This window comes from Mobula birostris, chromosome 7 (assembly GCF_030028105.1).
Source record: "Mobula birostris isolate sMobBir1 chromosome 7, sMobBir1.hap1, whole genome shotgun sequence".
NCBI classification, from domain to species: Eukaryota; Metazoa; Chordata; class Chondrichthyes; order Myliobatiformes; family Myliobatidae; genus Mobula; species Mobula birostris.
The window spans coordinates 77134044-77157588 of NC_092376.1; the positions used below are offsets into that span (position 1 = coordinate 77134044).

The window sequence follows — 23545 nt, forward strand, 5'->3', positions numbered from 1 at the left end:
GGCTAGAGATTCAGGAGTCAATAGGAGCACCTTCATGAATCATTTCATATGGCATTATTTTCTAGTGGCAGAGCTTAGAGTAAGTTGTATGTTCTAGGAGTCTGCTGTTGGATATGTGAACAGTATAGTCTACTCAATACACCAGACTGAATGTAACTAGGAGCCTAATGCCCATGATGTTGGCCTGTGAGAGTTCATTGACATTGGTTCACTTATCCTTCTGGTGAATATAGATGATTTTGTGGAAAGAACAGTTTTGATATCTTCAGCACCTTGAGATGCCTGCTGTAGGTAGTTCACATCTCTGGAGCATATAAGAAAAGTCATTGCTACCCAATAGATCATGAGCTTTTAGCTAAGTCTGATGCCTTGATCTGCATGTATCCTTTTTCTCAATCATCCAAAATGTCTGCCTGTGCTTTAAAGGCAAATGTGAATATCTCCCACTTTCTGAGCTTTGATCTCTTTGATTGCATTTTCTTATCCAGTCATAGGGTACTACAGCACAGAAACAGGCTCTTTGGCCCATATAGATATTCTGCCTGGTCCCATCAACCTGCTCTCACGGTCCGGTCCGTGAAGTCCGCATTCCGGTTCACAGTCCAGTCCGTGGATTCCGTGTTCCAGCTATTGCCTTTCTCCCTTGTTCCATTGGGTGCCTTAATTGAGGCAACTGATTCTCATTTCGGGCTAGCAACATAAATAGCTCTGGGGTCCCGTGATTTCTCGCTGGACCATCCTCAGCAGTAACCTCATCTGTAACCTCGCTAGTAACCTCGTCCGTCAAGTTAACCCTCCGTAGTGAGACTGGAGACGCTGTCTGTAGTTCCTGGGCCACGTCTAGGGCTTGCCGCTACTTGGAGCCTTTTCATGTCAAGGTAAAGAACAGTCTAACGTTGTGTGGATTTGTCTCTCAGTGTTGTCTCTTCTGCTGGATAGGTCCGGCCATTTGCTGCTACCCTGACTGGAGAACGTGTTGGGCATGTGGCCAGTGGTTAAGGCGTTCGTCTAGTTACCTCAAGGTCACTAGTTTGAGTCTCAGCTGTGGCAGTGTGTTTGTGCCCTTGAACAAGGCACTTAATCACACATTACTCTAGTCTGTGCGAGGAGTGGCGCTCCACATAGACCTCCAATATGCGCCTTGTAAGGCATGAAATTGCCCAATGCAGGCCTCTCATAGTCTGAGTCAATGTTTCCTCCCCCTCCCTCCCTCCCTGACTGGAGAACGGTCTCAGTGTTCAGTGTCCTGTGTCTAAGAAGAGTCCCGCCTCTACGTCCTGTGTCCAAGGAGGAGCCCCGGCTCAGTGTTCCATGTCCTGTGTCTAAGAAGATTCCCGGCTCTATGTCCCGTGTCTAAGGAGGAGCCCTGGCTCAGTGTTTTGTGTCCTGTGTCTACGTCAAGTCTGTTCCAAGTGCAAGTTGAGAGTCAAGTACCCAGTCCAAGTCAAGAGCCAAGTCCCAAGTCCAAGTCAAGAATCAAGTTCCAAGTCAAGTCTGAATCCAGTCTAAGCCAAGTCCTAGTTCTAGTCAAGAGCCAAATCTAGACCCAGGTACCAAGTCCCTGCCAAGACCCAAGTCCTGAGTCATGACCTGAGCTCCCTGTGAAGTTCAAGTCCCAAGTCCAAATCCAGGTTTTCTGGTTTGTCACTCTTCGTCTACCATCGTGTTATCATTTTGTCCTTGCTCCTTGGCTTCATTAGCATTCATAATAAACATAGTCCAGTTCCTAGTACTTCATTGTCTGTGTCTTGCATTTGGGTCTGCTTCCATTGCCCCATTATGACAGAACAGCCCAGTCAAACATGGATCCAACGACACAGACACTGTCGTTAAACTCTCGTCATCCAGGGCTCCCTCTTGTTGAAACCCCTACACCCCACCCGCCTGTTGAATCTCCAGGAGGTTGCCATGGCAGGGGGGTGGGGGGTGTTACTGTCACAGTCCAGTCTGTGAAGTCCCCATTCTGGTCCATGGTCCGGTTTGTGGATTCCGTATTCCGGCTATTCCTTTTTTCCCTTGTTCCATTGGGCGCCTTAATTGAGACACCTGATTCTCATTTCGGGCTGGCAACATAAGTAGCTCTGGGATCCAGTGATTCCTCACTGGACCGTCCTCGTCAGTAACCTCGCTGGAGTGGGTCCGTAAAGTTAACCCACTGAAGTGAGACTAGATCCGCTGTCTGTAGTTCCTGGGCCATGTCTAGGGCTTGCTGCTGCTTGGAGCCTTTTCGTGTCAAGATAAAGAACAGTCTATCGTTGTGTGGTTTTTTCTCTCCATGTTCTCTCCTCCGCTGGGTATGTCCAGCTGTTTGCTGCTACCTTGAGTGAGGAATCGGTCTCAGTGTTCCATGTCCTGTGTCTAAGAAGAGTCCCAGCTCTATGTCCTGTGTCCAAGGAGGAGCCCCGGCTCAGTGTTCTGTGCCCAGTGTCTAAGTCAAGTCTGTTCCAAGTCCTTGTCGAGAGTCGAGTCCCAAGTCCAAGGCATGAGCCAAGTTCCAAGTCAAGAGTCAAGTTCCCAGTCCAAGTCAAGAGTCAAGTCCATAGTCCAAGGCGTGAGTCAAGTCCCAAGTCCAGGTCAAGAGTTAAGTCCCAAGTCTAAGTCAAGAGTGAAGTTCCAAGTCCAAGTCGAGAGTCCAGTTCCAAGTCCAAGTCAAGAGTCAAATTCCAGTCTGAGTCCAGTCCAAGCCAAGTCCGAGTTCTGGTCAAGAGCCAAGTCTAGACCCAGGTACCAAGTCCTGAGTCATGACCTGAGTTCCCTGTCCAGTTTAGGTCCCAAGTCCAAGTTCAGGTTCTCCGGTTTGTCATTCTTTGTCTACCTTCATGTTATCATTTTGTCCTCGCTCCTTGGCTTCATTAGCATTCTTAATAAACATAGTCCAGTTCCTAGTACTTCAGTGTCTATGCCTTGCATTTGGGTCCGCTTCCATCACCCCGTTATGACACCTGCACCTGGACCATAGCCCTCCTTAACCCTCCCATCCATGTACTGACCTAATTTTTTTCTTAAATGTTGAAATCCACCACTTGCACTGGCAACTCATTTTACACTCTTACCATCCTCTGAGTGAAGAAGTTTTCCCTCGTGCTTCCTTAAATATTTCATGTTTTACTCTTGTGATGAAAAACCAAGTTATCAGAAGATTGATGCTGATGAGAGAGATAAGAGAGACAAAGGGAGAAGCGTTCAAAATGTTAATCAGAGAAGAGAGGGATTAATGAAAAGAGACACAGTTCCGAGTATTGACAGACCAGTTGCTTTGAACCTGAACTGTTTGATATTTGATGGATAGGCGATACCCCAGCAGGGGGATAAAAGAAACAGGTTCACTAAGGCACGACAGACACCATAAGATCACGAGATAACGGGACCCTGGAAAAGTGGTGTGCCCCCACAAGTTGGTGGGAGTTTGGAGGTCTGGTTGCGGGACCGACCATAGATGCACAGAGTGAAAAGTTACGATCGGCGGGAACCTGGTGTGTGTGTCTGCCCTTGCCTGGGTGCTGGGTTCACTGTGGAAGAACGACTGTATCCGGAACGGAGGGGTCACAGTCGGTGACCTCCGAAGACAGTTAAAGGGCTCGCCTGAAAGCTAACTGTGGGGAACATCAAAGGTCTGTTGAATCGAAATTGGCATTCGCTCTCCCTCTCTCCAACGGCACAACAGCGATTACTGCGAACTGTACTCAGCTGAACTGAACTCTGCGTCACTTGAGACTGATCATTTTACCCCTAGACTGCGATAGAGCTTGATTGATTCCTATTATCCTAGTTCTGTGTACATGTGTGTTTTATCATTGCTAACCTGTTGCATTTATATCCTTACGATTAGAGTACTGTGTTACTTATTTCTTTAATAAAACTTTCTTAGTTCCAGTAATCCAGACTCCAACTAAGTTGTCCATTTCTGCTGGTTTGGCAACCCAGTTACGGGGTATGTAACACTCTTACCCTATGACCTTTAGTACTCGTCTCTCCTAGCATCAGTGGACAAAGCATGCTTGCATTTACCTTATCTGTACCACCCATATTTTTGCTTGGCTCTATCAAATTTCATCTCATTCTCCTGCACTCTAGGGAATAAATTCCTAACCTGTTCATCCTTTCCCTATAATTCAGGTCTTAAGTCCAAATTCTCTCTAGACTCTTTCAATCTTATTGATACCGTTCCTGTAGGTAGGTGACTAAAACTGTACACAACTCTCCAATTAGGCATCAACATCATTTTATACAATTTCATCATCACATTCCAACTCCTGTACACAGAACATTGATTTATGAAGGCTAATGTGCCAAAAGCTCTCTTTACGTCCCTACCTACCTGTGATGCCACTTTCATGGAATTATGGATCTGTATTCCCAGATCACATTCCTCAGTGCCTTACTGTTCACTGTGTAAATTCTACCCCGGTTTGTCCTCCAAAGTACAACACCTGGAGATTCTGGGGAAGTAATCAGAACCAGGAGACCATATTTAAGACTGATAGCCATCCCTGATACAGCAATGCAATTAAAAATTCCTTGGAATGAAGCTATAAAGGAGCAATTTCTATTAAAAACTTTTTAAAAATACAGAAATTCAAAAGTCCAGAAACTAGGTAATTGAGGAAGATTTTAAGCAATGCATCTATTATCTCTGCAGCCATCTTCTCTGGGAGGATTGGTATATTAGACCCTTCCACATTCTTTAAATTATGCCTTTCTTTTGTCCACTGTAAGCATTGTAGAATATCTCATCCAGGTCTATATTGTTATGAATAATTTTTCTTATCCTGAAAGAATCTACTGTTGTTTTCACTACTCTATTGTAACTTGACATTCTTACAGAATTATTTTTGCATTTCTTGCTGTTTATTTTAATGTATTTTTGCCTTTTTACAATTAGATTTTATTTAAAGTTTACACTTAGTTAGCATTGGGAAGGGTACTTTTCCATGGAGTCTTTAATTTTTTACTCAGAATGATGAAATTTCTTAATCCACCTTCCTACATAACTGATTCTGTTTATATTTCAAAACAATACTTTTATACTTAAGATTATTATATTTAAGTTCAATGTAAAATGCTATCATAATATGAGCACTCTTCCAACCTGAAATATCTACCAGTCAAGTGTCATCTATTTTATCTGCCACTGGAGTTTTGCACTGTCATCCTGGTAGCAGTGTACATTCCACCTCTGGCCAACATCAGGCAGGCACTGGAGGAGCTGAGCACTGTGATAAAACAGCCATCAAACAATGCACCCTGATGCCTCCCCTGTTATTATGGGGGATTTATTGTGCTTGGAAGTAGGTACAGAGGAGATGTCAGGTGTAAGTTGTTTTTAAAAAAGATGCAGAGGATGGTGAGTGCATGGAATGGGCTGCCAGTGATGGTGGTGGAGGTGGAGACGATAGGGTCTTTTAAGAGACTCCTGGACAGGTACATGGAGCTCAGAAAAATAGAGGCCTATGGGTAACCCTAGGTAATTTCTAAGGTAGGGTCATGTTCAGCACAGCTTTGTGGGCTGAAGGGCCTGTGTCGTGCTGTAGGTTTTCTATGTTTCTATGTTTCTTTTTCACCAACATATCACCTGTGAACCAGAAGATCCAACACACTTGACCAATTGACTACTGTTATACCACCACCAAGAATATTTACTGTGTCATCCCTCGCCCACACTTTGGAATGTCCGATCACCTGGCTGTACTTCTACTCCTGTTTTAAAGGCAGAGACAAAAGACCACAGCACTAGTAGTGAGGACCAAGAAGGAATGACCAAGGGAGTGCTTACAGTACTATATTGAATTGGTGGACTGGACAATATTCAGGGATTCATCTTCAAATCTAAAAGAATACGCCATAGACATCATCGACTTCATCAAGTCATGAATGCGTGTCTTTAAGAACATAACAGGTATACCCAAATCAAAAGCCATCGATGAACCAGGAGATTTGTTATCTGCTGAGGGCTAGATCTGTGGCATTCAAGACTAGTGATCCATAACTGTACAAGAAATCCAGGTACAACCTATAGAAGTTTATTTTAAGAGCCAAAAAACAATTTCATTTGAAGTTGGAGATGGAATTGGATGCACGTCAGTCCTGGCAAGGTTTTCAGGCAGTTACTTCCTACAAGGCAAAACCTAACATCATGAATAGCTCTGATGGTTCACTCCCAGATGAGCTCAACACCTCCTAAGCACACTTTGAAAGTGAGATTAAAACTACTCCTGTGTGAATTCGTGCAACATCTGGTGACCCTCTGATCTCTCTCTTGGAGGCCAACTTCTGAACATCTTTCAAGAGGGTGAAACCTCTCAACACATCAAGCCCTGATGGTGTACTCGGTAGGCACTGAAAACTTGTCCCAACCAACTAGCAGGAGTGTTCAAGGACATCTTCAGTCTCTCGCTTTTGCAGTTGGAAGTTCCGACTTGTTTCAAGAGGACGATAGTCATGCCAATGCTCAAGAAGAGCAGCGTGAGCTGCCTCAATGGCTCACCCAGTTACACTCACACTTACTGTGATGACGTGCTTTGACAGGTCAGTCATTGACAGAATCAACTTCTCCCAAAGAAAGTACCTGGGCTCACTGCAATTTGTCTAATGCTACAGAAGGTCTACAGCAGATATATAATATCTACTCTCTACTCGGCCTTGGATCACCTGCACAATAGCATTACCTATGTCAGGCTGCTGTTTATTGATTTCAGCTCAGCGTTCAACACCATCATACTGTGAGCTCTAATCAACATGCTCCAAAACGTGGGCCTCTGTATCTCCCTCTGCAATTTGACCCTTGACTTTCTCATTGGGAAACCACAGTCAGTGCTGATCAGAAATAGCATCTCCTCCTTGTTGACAATCAACACCGGTGCACCTCATGGATGCGTGTTTAACATCTCTGAAAATCTATCCTGGGTCCAGGACATTGATGCAATTACAAAGAAAGCAAGACAGTGGCTATATTTCATTAAAGGTTTGAGGAGACATAGTACGTCACCAAACTCGCTTGCAAATTTCTACAGATGTACTGTGGAAAGCATCCTAACTGGTTGCATCACCATTCGGTATGGAGGGGCCACTGCACTTCATCGACTAAAGGTACAGAAAGTTTTAAACTCAGCCAGCTCCATTATAGGCACCAGCCTCCCCAGAATCCACAACTCCTTCAAATGGCAATGATTCAAAAAGGCAGCATCTATCATTCAGGACCCCCATCACATAGGACATGCCCTCTTCTCATTACTATCATCAAGGAGGAGGTACAGGAGCCTGAAGGCACACACTCAGCATTCCAGGAGCAGCTTTTTCCCCTCTGTCCAGTCAGAAACTGATGACAATGAACCATGAACACCATCTCACTATTTTTATCTTTATTTTTGCTCTTTTTTGCACTACTTATTTACTTTGATTTTTATATATAGTGTATTTCTTATTGTAACTTACAGCTTACGACAATTATGTATTGTACTGTACTGCTACTCACAAAACAACAAATTCCACAACATTTGCCAATAATATTAAACTTGATTCTGATTCTGATTCCAACTCAGTTGTTATCAGACTCTTGAACCGGTCTCTTGTATGATTTCATAAAAAGAATATTACTGCAGAGTTTTAGATTCAACTAAGCAGTTCACTCAAAAAGAATCCAATAAAGAAAGAATAAATGTTGCTCTTAGATAATTTCTCCTTTCAATCTAAGTGTTCTTTCTCATAACCCTGGTTAAAAATGGAGTCTATTACATCAAGATGTTATGGTCATTAACTTAAGTCCATCTTTCCATAAATACAGAAACATATAGTCTTCCTGGAAAGATAAATCTTATAATTCCATAATCAGATAATTTTTTAAAAGACTATTTACTATATTAGATGTGCATCCTGTTTCCCTATTAGCTGCACTTAATCATTACTCAAAAGTTAGGCTTTAATGATTGGAGAATCTATTCTATATCTTTGAAAAAATACTCATTCAGCAAATAATATACCTTTTCTTCAAATAAAAAATATGGGTCCTACCATAGAGAGCATGTATTGCTCTAATATCATCAAAAGAAAGAAAGAATCTGTTTGAAGGTCTTTTGTAATATGTTGGATACATCACAGCAGATCGATATCCGGAATGAGCAAGACCCAGTGCATGACCAAATTCATGTGTTGCAACATGAAATAAGTTGGCACCTGCAAAGAAAATAGTTAATATTGTCACTGAGATAGCGTTGTAACAAGAGAACATTGGAACATTGGCCTTCATAAGTTGAAGTACTGAGTATAAGAGTTGAGATGTTATGTTGAAGTTGTATAGGATGTCGGTGAGGCCTAATCTGAAGTATTGTGTGCCCACCTGCAGGAGGATGTCAATAAGATTGAAAGAGTGCAGAGAAAATTTACAAGGGTGTTGCCAGGACCTAAGGACCTGAGTTATAGGGAAAGGTTGAATAGGTTAGGACTTTATTCATTGGAGTGTAGGTGAATGAGGGAAGATTTGATAGAGCTATATAAAATTTTGAGAGGTATAGATAGGGTAAATGCAAGCAGGCTTTTTCTACTGAGGTTGGGTGAGGCTAGAATTAGAAGTCATGGGTTAAGGGTGAAAGGTGAAATGTTTAAGGGGAACATGAGGGAGAACTTCTTCACTCAGAAAGTGGTGAGAGTGTGGAATGAGCTGCCTGCAGAATTGATGGATTCAGGTTCAAATTCAATACTTAAGAGAAATTTGGAGAAGTACATTGATGGGAGGGGTATGGAAGGCTATGGTCCTGGTGCAGATCGATGGGACTAGGCAGATTAATAGTTTGACTTGAACTAGATAGACTGAAAGGTTTAATTATTAGTGTAGTGTTCTATGACATGACTGACATATTCAAGTATGGCAGCTACAATTTCTTAGCTACTTTAGAAAATAATTAGAATGCTCTTTGTAAGGCTGAATTCATAAAGATAAAAACTAATTCTTGAACAATTTATTTTATAACCATTTAGTTAAATGGAAGAATAAGTTTATCAGTTAGCATACAATAATCTATATAATCTTATTATTTTAGGAAAATTGTAATTGTTGAAGAAAAAAAATCTGAGATTAACTCAGATCGTCTCTGCCATTTCAAATTGAATGAAATAAATCCAATCAACTCAATGTTATGGAAACTAAATACTAATCAAGACCAGTGTTTGATATTTGTGTGGTATTTTCTTGCACAGCTTTTACATTATAGAAACAGGATATTTGACATCACAAATTCACATCAGTTTTTATACTGTGTTTGCTCCTGTCAATCTAATCCTGTGAACATGTTTAGTTCTTCCTTACTTAAGCATTTATCTCAATTCATCTTAATTCCATCTGAGCTGATCAGTTCAACTACTCTTTGTAGTTATCAGTTCTTACAATAACATCTATTTGTTGTTCATGCGGGAAATGTATTACCTTAAAAAGCAAATATATTAACAAAGTCAATTGGGCCAATTAATATTGTGCCAGTGTTCAAACTCCCATGTGGTTAACCCTCACCATAAGTCGTGTATTTCACTTACTTTCATTGTTCCTTACCATTGCGCCTCCATGTCCAATTTTCTTCCCAATCAAAGTGTATATCCCCGCCAATCCCTTTTCCTGGTGAAAATGCATGAGCCAAAGTCCCTCCACGACCATCAAATGGAAAATTGTCACCATGAACTAGTAACAAATAAGTGAAATGAACAAAAAAGGCAAAATTTTCAAGTTAACTGCAGTTAGAAACCTTCGGGGACCTAGAAGTTGCTTTTCTTCAGCGATTTATCAACCATTGTAGTCAAATAATTTCTAAGTTTCCTTCCTGGTGCCAGTGTACAATTCAGTATGAGCACAATTCTGCCAACAGAGTTCTAAATATGAAAGTGCAGCTTCAATTTCATGTAATGTACATATTCTCTGTGTAGCTAGAACCAGACCCACCTAATTTTCCTTTCAAGTGGGATTACTAATGTAGAAGAACCAGCATTTGATAATCAATAACTCATGCATCACCAAAATGAGATTATGATGGAAATGTCTAATCACTGATAGATCTAAAAGGTCCAGCAGTGCCAATTATATCTTTCTTTTGAGATTTCCAGAAATACTGACATTTCTGGGAATGTATGAGAAAAGTTTAATCATTTCTGACAATACTAATACTAATGGGGTTTCTCTAGCGCTCAAAACATGATTTTTCGATCCTGGAAGATCTTACAGAGGATTTGGTCAAATCAATACAGGCCATCGTTGTTAGTAAACGGGTTCGATTTTTACAGATATCCTTAAGTTAATTTTGTCCATAAATTGGAAAATACATAAAAATCACTTGATGTGGTTATCAAATCTCTACAGTATAGTAAGGAGATCGGGTCAAAACGCACACAAGGCTGATGAGAAAGAACAATTGGTAAAAGTAGAGAGAGAGAGAGAGAGAGAGAGAGAGAGAGAGAGAGAGAGAATTAGTTCTGTTATTTGTACCCTGGTGATGACTTGTACATTGAAATGAGTCAATACAGTTTAAAGGGGTTATCAAAATTGTCAGTTATTTGTTTTTCTTTAAGCCTGCTCTGTAATTTACAGGAAATAGAACCTTCTTGCTGTGTAATTGAGTGTTTCTGTAATTGATAACATCATTTTATATTTTCCAAATTGTGTTGGTATTTTAAAACGGCATTTTCAGATCTGAAGGCCCATTGTTTAATAACACAGATTCTAAAACATCATTGGATTGACTTACAAGTAAACAAAAAGAAAAATTCTTAATACTTTTACCAAAATTTAGCTCCTATCAAATGTAAAACATACTGAGTCAAATTAGATATTTAGTCAAATTCGGTCCAGTTTATTTCTCTTTGAAAGCAAAATTCCACAAATTCAGCATAATCTTACAAATTGCTGGCAACCCTGAAGAATCTATGTAGAAATATTTATGCAGTGTGCCACATATTGCAATGTTTTCCATGCTGAGGCCAGATGGAAGATGGAAGAACAACATCTCATATTCCATCTTGGTAGGCTTCCACTTGATAGCATTAACTTTCAGTAACCAATCCTTTTGTCCCCTCTTACCCTCTGCCTTTATTTTCTCTTATCTCTTTGATCCCTTCTCATTCCCCACCCTCACCCTCATGACCTGTACAACACTCTCACATTCCTCTCTGTGTCTCCCCACCTCCTTCCCATTATTCCACAGTCCACTGTCCTTTCATATCAGATACTTTTTTCTTCTGCCCTTTGCCTCCAATACCTAATTCCACCCAGCTTCTCACATTATACCATTCTCTCCCCTCTCCCATCCTCCTGCCTTTCCCCTCCCTCCTGCCTTCCTCCTCTCACTTGCATTCACTTCTTACCTTAAAGTTTGTGCTCCTCTCCCTACCCTTTTATTTTGGCTTTTGCCCTCTTTATTTCCAGTTCTGATGAAGGGTCTCGGCCCAAAACGCCGACAGTTTATTTCCCCCCATAGGTGCTTCCTGACCTACTGAGTTCTTTCTGTATTTTACGTAGGTTGCGCTCGAAATGTTTTTTAAGCTCAAGATTCCATAGATTGATTACTAGAAATAATGGAGAAAAAGCAGAGGAGGCCCACAGAAAGTTCATCTCCTAGCATCTTTTGAGAGATTCTATTCCTAAATAAATATACACATTGCACATTCAAATTACATCTAACTCCACTGTTTAGAACATAGAACAGTATAGCACAATATAGGCCTTTCAATCCATGCTATCGTGCTGATCTTTTAACCTACTCGAGATCAACTTAACCACTCCCTCCTACATAGCTCTCAGTTTTTCTAACATCCATATGCTTATTTAAGAGTCTCTTAAATGTCCATAATGTATCTGTCTCTACCACCAAACCCTAACAGTGTGTTCCATACACTTACTATTCTCTGTGTATAGACCCTACCTCTTACACTCTCCCGTGCTTCCTTCCAATCACCATAAAATTATGTTTCTCACACTAGCTGTGGTGATATCACGTGTCACGTGTAAGAACGTGATTGGACTGAGTCGGGAGCATGAGCAGAAATGACAGAATGATCTAGAAACTGTATGTTAAAGACGTGCTTGCTGTTTGCTGTTGTAAATAAATGTTCTAGTTTTAATTCTTCCAGAATATGGTTTGTTCTTATAACCCATGGTACGTGTAAAGAACAGAACATGGTGTCAGAAGTCAGTCTGGAAGAATAATTCGTTTGGCTAACACGGGAGAAGCAAACATAATCGAAAAAAGAGCGCTAACTTTTTTGTTGTTTGCTAACAGCTTTAAAAATGGGAGTTTTGCAACCTCCATCAACGCTTCAGCTGACTGGAAACATAACTGAAAACTTGAAAAGATTTAAACAGCGTTTTGAAATTTATTTATCAGCAATTGGAGCAGAAAATAAAACAGAAAAAACAAAAGTAGCGATCCTCCTCCACGTAATAAGGGATGACACAATTGAGGTATATGACCATTTTACTTTTGAAAATGGAGATAATTTGAATCTAAAAGCGATAATCGACAAATTTGACGCATTTTGTATACCGAAGCTTAATGTGACGTATGAGCGCTATAGATTTTTCAAATGTCGGCAGAGACCTGGTCAAACGATTGATCAATTTGTTATGGAATTGAGAAACCACAGTAAAAGATGCGAGTTTGCAGAGCTTACAGACTCTCTCATGAAAGACAGAATAGTTTGCGGCATTCTGGATAATGGTCTGAGAGAAAGACTGTTAGAACAAGATTTGAATTGGAAAAAGCTGTGGCACTCTGCAAAGCTTCTGAGACTGTGATGTCACAGGCTAAAGAGCTTTTTATTGAGAACTGCAACATACACGCTGTGCGCAAACATAGAAAAAATAATAAAACAACAATGGAACTGACAGAGAACAAGGCGTCATCTGAAAGAAAAAAGCTTTGTGATTACTGTGGGCGGGAGCACCGACCTAAAAAGTGTCCAGCGTATCGGAAAATGTGCAACAACTGTGGTAAGAGTAATCATTTTTCACACTGTTGCAGAAGCAGAAAGGAAATAAAACATGTAAATGCAGTGCTTGAAAATGAATGTGGGGAGTTTTATATGGATGTGCTATGTGGAAACAAACAAAGTAAGAATGGTTGGACTATTCCATTGCAAGTGAACCACAACATTATTCTGTTTAAATTGGATACTGGAGCACAAGTAAATGTTCTTGCAGAATCTGACTTTAACGTATTAAAGCCAAGACCAAAGTTACATCAGACAAATATAAAAGTGATTGTGTATTCAGGTGCAGACATTCCGTTTAAAGGAACATGTGTGGCAAAAGAATCACATAAAAATATTGAGCACATACTTTCATTTGTGGTAGTGCCAAAAATGTACAGTCAATATTGGGTTTATCTGCCTGTGAGCAACTGAATTTGGTGAAAAGAGTATTAGTCCTGGACAGTGATGCAGAGTCAGAATACAGTGACTTGATGAAAGAGTATGAGGACTTGTTCAAAGGGCTTGGTTGTCTTCCAGGAGAGCACACAATTAAAATTGACAACACAGTGCCACCCATAGTACATCCATGTAGAAAAGCACCTTTTGCATTACGTGATCAACTGAAAACAGAGCTTGACAGAATGGAACTGTTAGGAGTCATACAAAAAAATTGATGAGCTGACTGAATGGGTCAATTCGCTTGTTATTATTGATAAGAAAAATGGAAAACTGAGGATTTGCTTAGATCCAAGAGCCTTGAATCAAGGCATTAAAAGAGATCATTTCAAATTGCCTACTTGTGAAGAAATTATGTCACAGTTTGCTAATGCAAAGTACTTTAATAAATTAGATGCATCCTCTGGATTTTGGCAACTTAAACTAGATGAACTGAGTTCAAAGTTGTGTACCTTTAACACTCCTTTTGCCAGATACCATTTTCTTAGGTTTCCGTTTGGAATTGCATCAGCTCCTGAAGTGTACCATAAACCATTCACATGCTCTATGAGCACATTGAGGGTGTAGATACCTCCAAGGATGATATTATTATTTGGGGATCATCTAAACAAGAGCATGACGCCAGACTTAGACAAGTCTTAGAGGCAACACGCAATGCAAACCTGAAGCTGAATAAAGACAAACGTCATCTAGGAGTGACTGAACTTACCTTTGTGGGTGACATCATCAGCAAAGAGGGTGTGCATCCTGATCCATTGAAGGTTTTTGCTATTGAGAACATGCCAAGACCGCAATGTAAAAAGGATGTTCAAAGGTTTATGGGAATGATCAACTACATGGGAAAGTTCATACCCAATCTTTCAGAGCAGCTTGCTCTATTGAGGCAGCTAACAGAAAAGAAAAACGAATGGAGCTGGAATCATAAACAGGAGAAGGCATGGCAAAATCTCAAGGAAGTGCTCACCAATGAACCTGTGTTGAAATTCTATGATGCTGAGAAACCCATCAAAATCTCATGTGATGCATCTCAAGCAGGCTTAGGGGCAGTATTACTCCAGAAACATGATCATGAGTGGCTACCAGTGGCATATGCTTCTCGTTCATTATCTGATCCAGAAACAAGGTATGCCCAAATTGAAAAAGAGTTGTTCAGCATTATGTTTGCTTGTGAGAGATTTCATCAGTTTGTGTCAGGACAATCTATTGATGTTGAAACCGATCATAAGCCTTTGATTGCATTGTTTCACAAACCTTTAAGCGACTGTCCTTTGCGAATTCAGCGAATAATGATCAAATTGCAAAGATATGCGTTGAATGTGTCATACACACCTGGAAAATTCATGTACACGGCTGACACACTTTCCAGAGCTGTGGATCCGACAACAAAAAGGAATGTTATTGATGTTCAAGTATTTATTGATACAGTTTCATAGAAACTGTACCTGTTGCTCCCAAAAAGTTGGAACTGCTGCGACTTGAGACAGAGAAGGACAAAATTCTCAGTCAGGTTATACAAATGGTGATGGATGGAAGGCCAGATAATAGGCATGACTGTACCTCAGAAGTACAAGAATATTGGAACCACAGATCAGAACTTTCTGTTGTGGATGGGATATTGTACAAAGGTAGCAGAATTGTGATTCCTAAAAGTCTTCGAAAAAAAATGTTTGGGAAAATTCATGAAGGCCACCTAGGTATTGGAAAATGTAAGAGAAGGGTGCAGAAAGTGATGTTTTGGCCCAGGATGAATCAAGAAATTGCAGAATCGGTGTCTTCTTGTTAAATATACCTTAAATACCAACCTAGCAACCCTAAGGAGCCACTGCATCTACATCCTAATCCTCAGAGACCTTATCAGAAGGTAGGCATTGATCTTTTTGTAACTGACAATAAAGATTATCTATTAATAACAGATTTCTACTTATTGTATCCTGAAGTGTGTGGTTTGAGCAGAACAACAACAGAGAACGTAATTACATGCATGAAATCAGTTTTTTCTAGACCTGGTGTACCTGATGAAGTTTTCACGGACAATGGTCCACAATTCAGTGGTGAATGTATGAGACATCTTGCTCATGAATGGGGCTTTGTTCATACAACATCCAGTCCGTTTTTTCCCTCAGTCCAATGGATTAGTTGAGAAGTTGGTAGGAATTATCAAGAAACTGATGCACAAAGCAAGAGATAGTGGAGGTGATTTTTATAAAGCTGGTGAGTCATCGTCCTGTTCATGTACATGTAGAATGCCTTGGGTTTTCTCTTAATCCTACTCACCAAGGACTTCTCATATTCCCATCTAACTCTACTAATTTCTTTTTTAAGCTCCTTTCTGGCTACCTTGTAACTCTCTAGAGCCCTGTCTGATCATTGCTTCCTAAACCTTAAGTACGCTTCCTTCTTTCTCTTGACTAGATGTTATATGTCTCTTGTCAACCATGGTTTCTTCACCCTATCATTTTCCTTGCCTCAGAAGGGCAAACCGATCTAGAACACCTTTCAAGTGCTCCCTAAACAACCTCCACACTTCCCTTGTATATTTCCCTGAGAACATCTGTTCCCAATTTACTCTCCCATGTTCCTGACTATTTGTATCATAATTCGCCTTCCCCCAATTAAATATGTTCTTATACCGGCTGCTCCTATTCCTACCCAAGGCTATGCTAAAGTTGTGATCACTGTCTCCAAAATGCTCACCCACTGAGAGATCTGTCACCTGACCATGTTCATTCCCTAGTATCCAGTATGTCCTCTTTTTCAGCTGGCCTGTCCACATATTGTGTCACGAATACTTCCTGGATAGACCAAACAAGTTCTGCCCCATTAAAACCTTTTGCACTAAAGAGACACCAATCAATATTAGGGAGCTGAAGTCACCCTTGAAAACAACACTGTTATTTTTGAACCTTCCCCCAAAATCTGCCTCCCAATCTGTTGCTCGGTGTGTCTATTGTTATGGGGATGCCTATAGAATGCTTCCAATAGAATGATCACTCCCTTCCTGTTTCTGACTTCTATATACACTGACTCAGTAGACAATCACTCCACAATGCCCTCCCTTTCTGCAACTGTGATACTACCCTTGATTAGCAATGCCACTTCTCCACCTCTTTTCACCTGTCTTGCTGTCCCTTTTGAAACACCTAAACTCCAGAAACCAGCAGCTATTCCTGCTCTTGTGACAACCAAGTCTCTGTAGTGGCACCAATGTCATACTTCCACATTCTGATCCATGCTTTATGTCCATCAACTTTCTTTCTGATGCTTCTCACATGTAAAGTAGACACATCTCAACCCATCCAACTGACAGTATCTATGCCCCATCCACTGCCTCATAGTCTCTCTACACATTGAATCTACCTTTACACTAATTACTCCAACATTTGACCTATCATTTTGGTTCCCTATCCACCTGCCAACCTAGCTTAAATCCTCCACAACATGTCTAGCAAACCTCCCAGCAAGGACATGGGTTCCCTATGAGTTCAGGTGTAACCCATCGCTCTTTCTCCAGAAGAGATTCTAATAATCCTCAAATCTGAAGCCTTGCCCCTTGCACCAGTTCTTCAGCCATGCACTCAACTGCCAAATCAACCTATTCTTACCCTCACTAGTGCATGGCACAGGCAGCAACCCAAGCCCTCAAGGTTCTGCTTTCTGTTGCTTCTGGGGTCAACCTAAGTAGCAGATCTAGGGTGATCTTGAGTCATCAAGGATGCTGATGTTTCAGAGCTTTCCTTGAAAGTTGGGTAAGACCGACTTCTAACATATATTCTTTTTAAACCAGTGAATACATATCAGGAAATCAGTATGTGCTATAGACAATATGTGTTTGGTTTTTCTATCCTTTAGAACGGCAAAAAACACTTGTACAGAGTGTTACATTATCAACATTAACATTAAAATTTACAAAGAACTTAAAGAAATAAAACTGAGAAAGCACAAAAAATATATTATAGTCTAACAGAAATGATTAAAGATATGGCATCATGTGACTTTGTGTCTGTGATTTTTTTCAGAAGATAGTTGTCAGCCAGGATCACTGGAAAATCTATCAATCTATTGGTGGTTAGCCAAAGATTACTGTCATTTTCTCCTGGCATGTTATTACTTTAAGTGAGAGTGAAATGGCCACACTTAAAAAATGCATTTGGCATTTGAATTAAAAATGTTGCATATTACATCTGATAGTTATATGACAAGCATGACAAATCCCTGCACATTAAGTGACAACCACATAAATTGGATAAGATACTGTGGATATGTTAAATGTGATATGCTATTTTACATAGGTGGTAATATATCTTTAATAAACCTTAATTATTTCATTATCACATATTTTTACTTTATAGCCAATAGTTAATGTTACAGTTCCAATTCTTTGAAAATCTGTGGAAACACTGCTATGTGCTACGTTTTAGACAATTGTACTGTTCATTGGAGATTTTCCTGTTATTCCATTCCATTGTTACCCTCTCCAGCAGCATTATTCCATAAGTTCCTCAAGTTACCTCTAAAGCAACAACATATTAAATTCAACTCAAGCGCTGAATAAGCATATATGATGTTAATTATAAGAATTATATTTATATAATTATATATATGTATATTTATAAGAATATAGTTTTATTTAAATTTTGTCTATAAAACAATGTTGATAGTTATAAACCTGAAATCTTAAAACTCTTTGTATTTCTATAGATTTGCCTAACCTGCTGAGGTATTTCCATAATTTCTGTTTTATTCTACTAAACAGCGGAATTATTGTGAGTAAATTTAAAGAAAATAAGTAATCTGTAAAATATTTGATAAGCTATTCTCTTGTCAACAGTATACAAATTTAAAAGCAGTAACATACCACGTGTTTCGAATGAAATCATGATATCAGCTTCAGTATTGAAGACTCTGACAAGATTCAGTGGGATTACTTTTTGCCAAATATTCACAGCCCTCCATATGGCATATTCTATTTCAAAGACGCTTAGTTGAGGTATGTAGTTCACCACACTTTAGGAAGAAAAACATGTGTTATGTCATTGTACTTGGATTTTTGAACTAAAACAGTAATCAATACAAAACGAGAATTCTTCACCTATATGTGACGAATGCTTTATTCCATCGAGGTTTCCCAGGATAGAGGCTATATGAAGCAAGATCAGGAACTCCACATCGAGGCTCTGTCATTAATTCAATCGTTGCACGATCCAGTTTTCCTGTTACCCGCAGTCCATAGAATTCCTGCACCTCTTTAATTTTTTTTGGAAGGGAGCCTTCACTTTGAATGAGGCTTTCAGAACCATCTTCTAATGTGAAGAACTGCTTAATATATTTCTGTTTGAAAGAATGAAAGTTAAGACCAAAGCTAGCACATAAAATTATCCTGTTATTACAAGTAAAGGAAAAATTACCATGATATCCAACTTAGTAATTTAAGCATGCTTGAACTTCATTGATAAACATCTCAAACCTGTGCATAGTATAAATCACTTGGAGTGATTTCATTCTCTTCATCATGAGGATAAACAGGCAAAGATAAAACTGTATTCGCAAAAAGAAAATTTACTGACAAAGAAAGACACTTCATCTCCACAACTGCTTCTTAAGGAAAGAACAACCTCTTAAAGCTACTTGAAATCTTTTCTGCAGTTAATTGTTCAATTGTCATCATTATGGTTTAATTCTTACCAATGAAAGACAACATTAATGGATTACGTTTTTATTGGCAAGAAAATGATGTAGTAATAATTGTTCATTAAAAAAGTACAAACCCAAGCTGACATGCAATTATTCTGATTGCTGCCTCTGGCAGATATCTGACAGAAATGGTAATTAGGGATGTCTTGGATTATTCACATGTTCTGAGATATCTTTTTAGAGGCAAAGTGACTAACATTTGTGATACATGGTAATGCAAAAACAGTACTGCTGTCATTTGAATGCAAAGTACCCAGGCGAGGCTCATTCACATGCATAGAAAGGATAACATAGAACATGTACTTCAATACTAGATGAATGCAATATGAAAATTTGGAGACTGATGAACTGCTGTTCTCAATTGTTTCAGTCAGTCAGTGCAAACAAAATAATACTGAAGTAAGCACACACACATGGCCCTCAATACCAAGTGCACTTCCTTCACTTGTTTGAATTGAAGATGACGGTGAATTTTATCATCAATGTCCACCTTCACCAAAAGGTGATACCATGATGTGTGAAATGGCCTACGTTTCTAGAATCTTACCACAAATTGGTATTTCCACAGTCTCAGTAGTGTTCTACGAAGGAATAATCTGACAACATTCAGCTGGAGGGCATTAACTTTCTGTTTATAAGAGTTAATTGGCAAAACATGAAGAGTTTTTGACTGGAGTGTATAATTGTAATAGAACTAAATCTTTATACAGTACCTAGGGACCAATTCTCAATTGCTCTGTCTGCATGGTAACCAATGGAATGTAATCTGGGTAGACACTAGAAAAGGCAGACAATCTGCTTCATCAGGTTACCACACAGACCATGAAATCAAAAATTGCCTTCAAGTCTCACTTGAGGTTTGAAACTTCCTAATTTGTACCTGTATCAAGGTTATGTAACTCAATTACTTCTGTATTTTTTTCAGCATTTTACTGATGTGAATCATAATTTTCAACCTAATAAAAAGTAGTTTTATAACGAAAGTTAATGCAAGATTTTCCTCACTGGACTGTGGAAGCCTGTTTAATTATAAATTGTTTTCACATTGCATTTGAAAAGTAAAACAGTCAAATAAACTGAAGTTTGAGTTCATCCACCCATTCAGTGGAATCAGATCTAAAAACAGAAACTGCCAAAAGTACCCAGCAGGCCAGGCAGCATCCATGGAGAGAGAAACACAGCTGACATTTCAGTTCCAATGGAAGGTCACTAACATGAAATGTTAACTCTTGTTTCTCACTCTAGCAGCACAGAGGTCAATAATGTGACAAATATTTAACAATAGTAGGACATTTCATTCATTTTCTATGAATGAATGTGTCATAGACTCATAGAAAAGTACAGCACCGAAACAGGCCCTTCAGCCCATCTAGTCCATACCAAACCATTTAAACTGTCTACTCCTATCGACCTGCACCGGAACCAGAGTATGTGATAGAAATAAATACTCTGATTGATTCAAACATAGTCATAATCTTCTACATGGAATTCTCAGGTAAGGAGTATCTGGAGCAGCAGAAAATGGAAGATTGAAAGTTATGAGGCAATAGTAGAATAATTGATATACGGATCAGAAAGGGAGCAACTATCTTTGGACTGCTGGTGAGAACATTATATCTCTGATTCCAAAGATGTTATGACCTCATCCTCAGTGCCTTTTCACCGATTTGCTGTATATCCTTTTGTTGCTTGAGCAATGACATCCTTCCTGAGCTCCAACTATGCCTCCACCAAGCACAAGAGAAAAAACTGAAAGCCATGGTGACTGCAAATCTACAGAACTGTTCTTCACTGCTCCCAATGAAAAGGTTCACCTCGCATTCAATAGATTGCCGCCAGCCCTTAACAAGTTGCAACACCACTCAATTTCTTTGCTGGTAAACTACCAAAGGAGAAGATCTAAGGATGGTCTAACTAAAGTGTCTTTCAGATTCCCCAACCACTCCATACTATAACTACCTTGTAACCACAACCTTAAAGTCATTGTCTGAAGCTTTACATTTCATCCCAAATTGCAGACAAATGGGTTAAAAAGTAAAACACCTGCAACGCAGCAGGCCAAGCAGCATCTCTAGGAAGAGGTACAGTCGATGTTTCGGGCCGAGACCCTTCGTCAGGACGGCCCGAAGCGTCGACTGTACCTCTTCCTAGAGATGCTGCATTCACCAGCAACTTTGATGTGTGTTGCTTGAATTTCCAGCATCTGCAGAACTCCTCGTGTTTGCAAAGTAAAACACCTGGACTGCTTGAGGTTACATGGTGTTGACATACTTCCTGGCCTCCTACTCTTATTTCTGTGCATTTATAGGCATTTTATATGAATGACCATTCTTAAAAGTTGCTGATTTTTGACACTGGAAAAGGGTATACATTTATCAGTTCATATTTTTTTTTAGTTTGTCTTACTGGATCTAACTATGCAGAAAACATAAAATCTAAAGTTAGAGAAAAATGTTCTCAGAATTTTAATATTAATGTCTTTGTATGAGTCAGACATATACAGTAATGCAGCGTAACAGCTCCTTCCAAATTTTCCCATGCTGTAGGTGTAAATGGTCTTAAGTTTATAAATAACATTAAAAAGCTGGACAATGAGAGTCCATGGACAATAAAAGAGATAAAATATAAAAGCATATGAATAAAATGAATCAAAAGCTGAATAGGGAATAGGAAGCATAAGTAACGGGCAGGTAAAATTACACTCGGTGTTAGTCAAATAGCAGAACTATTATTTTGTTTCATCAGTTAACCTGACGACAGATCAGGTGATTGTGATAACAGGAGATGAGCTTAGAAATGACGTTTAAAATGAAAACAAGGAGAAGTTTTAAATTAACTAATGAAATTCAAAGCAGGTAAAAAGAAAATATGCTCTGAACAAATTACATCCCTGCAAACAAAAGAGAAAAAAATAGCAGAGGCACAATTATAACTGCTTACTCATGCTTTTAAGAAAGGTTTGGTATCAGAGGATTGAGAAATACTTGAAGTAATATCTTTAATTAGGACGAGACTAGTTACTATTAGCAAAAATCATACAGGCGGTTGGACTAGGTGGAGCAGACGTCATCAATGGAGGCAAAAGGACAACCAACTTTTCAAGTCAGCAGTCTGCGTAAGCTTTGGTCTCACATTTTCCAAGTTTTATTTTTGATGCTATTAATTTGTTTATTCACTTGTTCTGTCTATATCTCTCGGAAGCTTCCCTGCCTCCTTTCAATGTCCATTCTTTGTATCAGCTACAGACTAGGGTATATTTCACTTCAATCCCTCGTCCAAGTCATCGATATAAATTGTGAACAGCTGGAAGCACAGAACTGATCTCTACAGCACGACAAACGTCATAGCAATTCAATTTCAAAATAACATCTTTATTTGTACTCATTGTTGTAACCATTCAATCTATGGCAGTATGTTACTCAATAGCAGATACTCTCGTTTTGTTCAATAGTTATTTGCTTTCAATTTATATTTAGAATTTAAGTTCATAATTTATACCTAAATAATTTATAATTTTATATATAGTTTAATAATTTCTTCTATATCACTTTATCAAAGGCCTTCTGAAAACAGAACACACCACATCTGCTGGTGTACTTTATCCTGCTAAATACAACTGCAAATAATTCCAACATGTCTGATTTCCCTTTTATTAATCAACGTTAACTCTGCCCAATCCTAATTTTCAAAATTCCTGCTACCATTTCTTTGATAATGGACTCCAAAATCCCCCTCCTGTTGATGTAAGACCAGGTGATCTACATGTTCTCTTTCTCTCCTTTCTTAGTCAGTGGGATTACATTTGTTACTTTGCAATCTGGGAATCATCCTAGAATGTCCAGAATTTTGAATGGCATTGCCAGAGCATCCTATATCCAAGGATTTTATAAGATAGAGGATATTAGATCCAGGGGATTCATTAACTTTCTGTCACATCTATGCTGTTTTCTTCAAGTTCCTCACTATAGATGGACAGATCTCCCCTTTCTCTGGAATATTTTCTATGCCTTTTACCATGAAGACAGACAGACATTTTTTTGCCACGTACGTCCATTCAACAATATAATTCCTCCTCTGTCTGCAAAGGATACACACAAACTTTACCTAATCTTTTCCTTTTCATTTTCTTTTTCTCAGAGCTCTTATAATTATGTGTTATAGCTCTCACAGATCTGCTCCTTAAGCAACTCTCCCTTTCCTGTGAATTACTTCCTCCATTTGTGGCTGCATTAGAAACAATTGTCTTTGATCTTTTCATGATAGCCACAGCTTGACTACTTTTTCAGTTGGATTGTTTTGATCATAAACAACTACCTGTTATGATCTATGTTTTAATGCTTTTAAAGTTAGCCACTGGTTTACTCCAATAACTTCATTTTAACATCCGGATCTACAACAGCAATGCCTCATGCCTTTGTAGTTTGCACTATTCAGATTTACGACTCTGCTATCAGGC

At 39.2% G+C, this 23545-nt stretch overlaps 1 protein-coding gene across 1 annotated transcript in view; it reads right to left on the reverse strand.

Annotated features, from left to right (window-relative positions):
• Positions 1-23545, reverse strand: part of LOC140200933 (matrix metalloproteinase-20-like) — a 40655-nt gene that overhangs the window by 14280 nt on the left and 2830 nt on the right. The window contains exons 2-6 of the mRNA XM_072264579.1: positions 18863-18933; positions 18488-18726; positions 18254-18402; positions 9539-9664; positions 8008-8169 (exon numbers count right to left, since the gene is read on the reverse strand). Of these exons, the coding sequence (XP_072120680.1) occupies positions 8008-8169; positions 9539-9664; positions 18254-18402; positions 18488-18726; positions 18863-18933 (747 nt within the window). The remainder of the gene's footprint in view (positions 1-8007; positions 8170-9538; positions 9665-18253; positions 18403-18487; positions 18727-18862; positions 18934-23545) is intronic.